This window comes from Neomonachus schauinslandi, chromosome 1, assembly GCF_002201575.2.
Source record: "Neomonachus schauinslandi chromosome 1, ASM220157v2, whole genome shotgun sequence".
NCBI lineage: Eukaryota > Metazoa > Chordata > Mammalia > Carnivora > Phocidae > Neomonachus > Neomonachus schauinslandi.
The window spans coordinates 204,943,219-204,947,321 of record NC_058403.1 but is presented as its reverse complement, the minus strand read 5'-3'; the positions used below and the strand labels follow the sequence as shown (position 1 = coordinate 204,947,321).

The 4,103-nt window shown below is 61.7% G+C and overlaps 1 protein-coding gene across 2 annotated transcripts in view; it reads right to left on the bottom strand.

Annotated features, from left to right (window-relative positions):
* The window catches only part of ADGRL1 (adhesion G protein-coupled receptor L1), a 29,029-nt gene that overhangs the window by 17,766 nt on the left and 7,160 nt on the right, over positions 1-4,103 (bottom strand). The window contains exon 4 of one of the 2 annotated variants that reach the window (XM_044911267.1): positions 529-543. The exons of the other annotated variant lie outside the window; for it this stretch is intronic. Within the exon in view, the coding sequence (XP_044767202.1) occupies positions 529-543 (15 nt within the window). The remainder of the gene's footprint in view (positions 1-528; positions 544-4,103) is intronic. 2 annotated transcript variants of the gene reach the window in all.

The following is a 4,103-nucleotide window of genomic DNA, read 5'->3' as shown; positions in this document are numbered from 1 at the left end:
CCCCTCCCCTGGGCGGAGCCGGCAACGAAAAAAAAAAAGAGCAACCCCCCCCCCCCCCCCCCCCCAGCGGGGAGGGCGGCCCACCGGCGCACCCCGGTGCACTCCGCCCCCAGTCGGGAGCCAGAGAAGGGGGTCCCGCCCTCCCCTCCCGCCCTGGAGGCTTACACACTTCTCCTGAAGGAGGCAAAATAAGTATGAGAGAAGGCCAGGTCCCCCCGCAAGGGCTGGGACTAGGAAGGAGGGACAGGGAGACAGAAAGGGAGAAAACGAGGCAGAGAGAGAGAGTGAGAGACAGAAGGTCCTGCCCGTGCTCAGAGAGGAGCTTCCTCAGGTGTCTGGCGGGTGGAGTCGCCCATGGCGGCACCAGGGCTGGCCCCACCGGGAGGACACCCGGGGTGGGGGATACCAACTGGACCCAGTTGGGGTGGGCAGAAGAAGGGGCCGAGCGGGGAGGGCGGGTCACATAAGTATGGTACAGGTGAGAACAAAGTGTGAGTTAGGGGTTAGCATTGGTAACAGTGCGTTTACCTTTCTGCTCCACTTCTACTTTAAGCATCGGAAGAGAGAGAGAAAACAAATTGAAAAAAAAATGTGCAAGAAAAAAAAAGAGAAAAAAAAAGATTAAATTGCTTTCGTTTCTTATCTGGCAACATGCCCCCTTTTCCTTTCTTTCCTCATCCTGGTTTCCCAACCCCGAACGTAGCATCAGCTCAGCCCCCGCCCCCAAGTCCCTGCCTCTGGGGAGGGTGTCGGGGAGACAGTCACAGGGAGGGGGAGACACGCGAGGACAGAGACCAAGAGAGACATGGGGGGTGTGTGTACAAACAGGCAGGTGGACATAACCCTCAGATGGGTGGGGGCACCCTCAGGGCAGTGGGGGCTGGGGAGGGGGGAGCTTCAGCTGGAAGGTGGGGGGCTCTGGTTAGGGGAGCACCAGGGAGGGAGTGGTAGGGGTGGAAGAGCCACACAGTCCCCCCCACGTCCGCACAACCCACCTGCTGCCCTCCTGCTAGAACCAGGGGCCCGGTGGAGGGAGGGGGTTCAGTGCCTCCAGGGGCCTGGGGGCCCCCAGCTGAAGGAACATGCTGAACTCCTTCCCTTTCTGTGCTGGCCTTGCTAGGGTCCAGCTGAGTTCCCCTAAGCCCTCACAACCCAGAAAAAGCCAACACAGAGAGGGCGGCAGAGTGGGACACAGGATGACAGGCAGCGCCCCTGGGCCTCAGAGAGCCGGGTGGGGGAGACAAAGGCAGAGAAGGAAGAGGCTGGGTGGGGGGGGACATTACAGACAGCAGGTGGGGGCACAGACACGCTCCCCCGCTCCCCCGGGGCCAGCCTGTGGCTCAGTTTGCTCCCCCGCCCGCCCCCCCCCCCCCCGGGGGCCCAGGAGCCAGGCGCTCCCTGCCTGCTGCCAGGTGGGCAGGCGCACCTAGGGGAGGAAGGGGGCACGGTTAGAATGTGCTCAGCTGCAAGGCAAATCCAGCGTTAGTCGGGCCTGTCTGGGTGTGTTTGTGTGTGTGTGGGGGGAGGCCCACACACCCACTGCCCCTCCCCGCGGTGGACCCTGCACCCACCCGACTCACCCGCACCAGCACTGGGGGCACCCCAGCCTCTGAAGCCCAGGGCAAGATGGCTGCCCAGGCTGCTCCCCCTTCGGGCTCTGTGTCGCCGGCCCCTCGGGCACCTCTGACCAGGACCTCGCTCTCCTGCCACCTCTCTAGAGGCGCAAGCAGGGAGTTCCACAGGGGAGAGTTTGGCTGCTTCCCAGCGCCTCATCCAGGGCCTGGCACACAGGAAGTGCTCAGCGAACACAAACAGTGGGGACAAGTGAGCGCCCCGCCTCCCTGTTCTCTGGCCCTAGCTTCCGTCACCCTTGAACTCCAGTTCCCCTTCCTCTGGAACCAGGAGCTACAGCCCCTCAGCCCTGGGTTCTGCCTGTTGAGGGCACGCGTGGCCCCCCGTGTCCCAGATACAGTCACTGTGTGTCCTGCCTTCCCCGGGGCTCAGGCTCGCTCTCAGTCAGACGGGGGCTGCCCATCCCCTGGGCCATCCTGGTCTCTGTGGGTCACGCCCCTGGCCCACACTGTGTGGGGGGGTCAGCTTCAGGAGGTCCCTATGCCTCTTTCCTCCCTGCGCCCTCTAACTTTTGTCCTGCTTCTTTACCCGCATGGTGTCCACTTGCTTTGGACTCCACTTGGACCAAGGGACGCTCTTCCTGCCCTTTATCTCACCTGTCTCAGGAGGAGTGTGATCCTCATCTGTCATTAGTTTTATTTTTTATTTCCAACAGCAATAACTGGTAAAAATCACTACAAGTAGTCACAACAAAAGCAATGACCACCAAGTGCCTTCTGCTTCCTAAGTGACTAAGTGCTAGGAACCATGGTAGGTACTTCCCAGGCAGGCTTTCCAGAACCCTGTCTATAGATGGGGAAACTGAGGCTCAGCGCAGTGAAGCAACACAACTGAGTCCACACAGTTGGCAAAAGTGGGCACCGTTTCTTTCGTATGTACCTACGGCGTGGGGCGCATGAGGAGCTTTACCCACGTTCTCTCTGCTCCTGGCAGCATCCCCCGGAAGGGATCCCCCCTCCCACCGTCACAGATGAAGACACGGGCTAAGCTGGCTTCGAGGGGCACCCATACCGTTACTGAGCACGTCCTGAACCAGGCTCGGGTCTGGGCGCTGGGGGGTGAGGACGAAGCCTCTGCCCTGGGGGGGCGTTTACATCCAGCACTCTGCCGCAGGCAGTGGGCTCGGGGGCCAGCCCTGGGCCAGGCGCGTCACACGCATGCTGTCCTGGCCTCTCGCCTCCTTTTGCAGCAGCTCGGAGAAGTTTAAGTCATTTGCTCAAGTTTCAGAGTCAGAAAATCCAAGAGCCAGGCCGAGCCTCAAACCCAGCCTGACTTCCCTGCCGTGCAATGCTCCCGGCCTCCCGCCTCCCTTCCCTGCCGCCCCGGCCACGGGGGTGGGTGGAGAGTGTCCCCAGTGCTGTGGGGAGGCTTCAAGGCTCAGATGGGCATCCCCCTCAGGTGGCGGCTGGAGGCCTCAGCTGCTGAAAGGAACGGGTGAGGAGTAAAAGAAGGTTATGGAAGCACACAAGTGATCCTGTTTCCCCCAGCACGTAGGTCATCACCTGCAAGGAGAAATCAAAGGTTGAGGGGGGAGGCTGGGGTGGGAGGGCCACAGGGCCCTCTGCTCCCCTGCCCCTGCCCCCCACACTCAGACACTCTGGTGGCCCTGCCTCCTCCCCCATCTGCCCGGAGGCCCTACCTCCAGGTTGGCTACATGAAGCTGGCAGGGAGAGGAGGGGAATGGATGGTGGGGAGGAAGGGAAGGGACAGTGAGGGCAGGAAAGAAGGGCCATGTTAAGAGCATAGTGCTGAGGAGGAGAGACCCTGTCTTTGTTGTTCCCCTTGGCCAGATGCAAGAAAGCCAGGCCCCTGGCTCCCCAGATCACCCTCCTCAGGCTTCCTGGGGGCCACCCTAGTCCAACATGGCAGCACTTCCCTTGCAGACAGGAAGTGCTATCATGGTCCTGGGCACACTACCCAGGAGATAGGTATCTGTGGAAGATGCCCCTAGCCCCTCACACCAGATCTGCCGCCAGGCCTCAGAGGGCAGTCTGCCTCTCCATGGGTTTGGAGTCCAGCTTCCAGGACTGGGAAGCGGCAGGACTGGGAGTACATGAGAGGTGAGGGGGGACAAGAGAAAGGAGAGGGAGTTGAGAAAAGAAGGGGAGTGAGTAAGAGGGAAGAGTGGGCACGTAAGGGGGTGATCAGAAAGGGAAGGGAGGTAGAGAGGTTGGAGGGCAGCAAGGTCCAGGTCCAGGGAACCAGGAGACAGATAGGTGCACCAAGCAAGTTCTGGGGTGTGGCCTTGAAGGGTGTAAATGAGCCCTTCTACATGTGAAGGGGCAGGGCTAGTGGGCCAGGGTAACAAGAGTGGGAGAAAGTGGCCTGTGAATGGGGACAGAACCTGTGGGGGGTAGGGTGGGGCAGGGACTGACTGTGGAGGGGGGGGGCTGGGGGGGAGAGAATGTGTGGGGAGGGGGGCGGCCCAGGCGGGCCCCCCCCCCCCCCCCCGCCCCCGCCCCGGCCCCCCC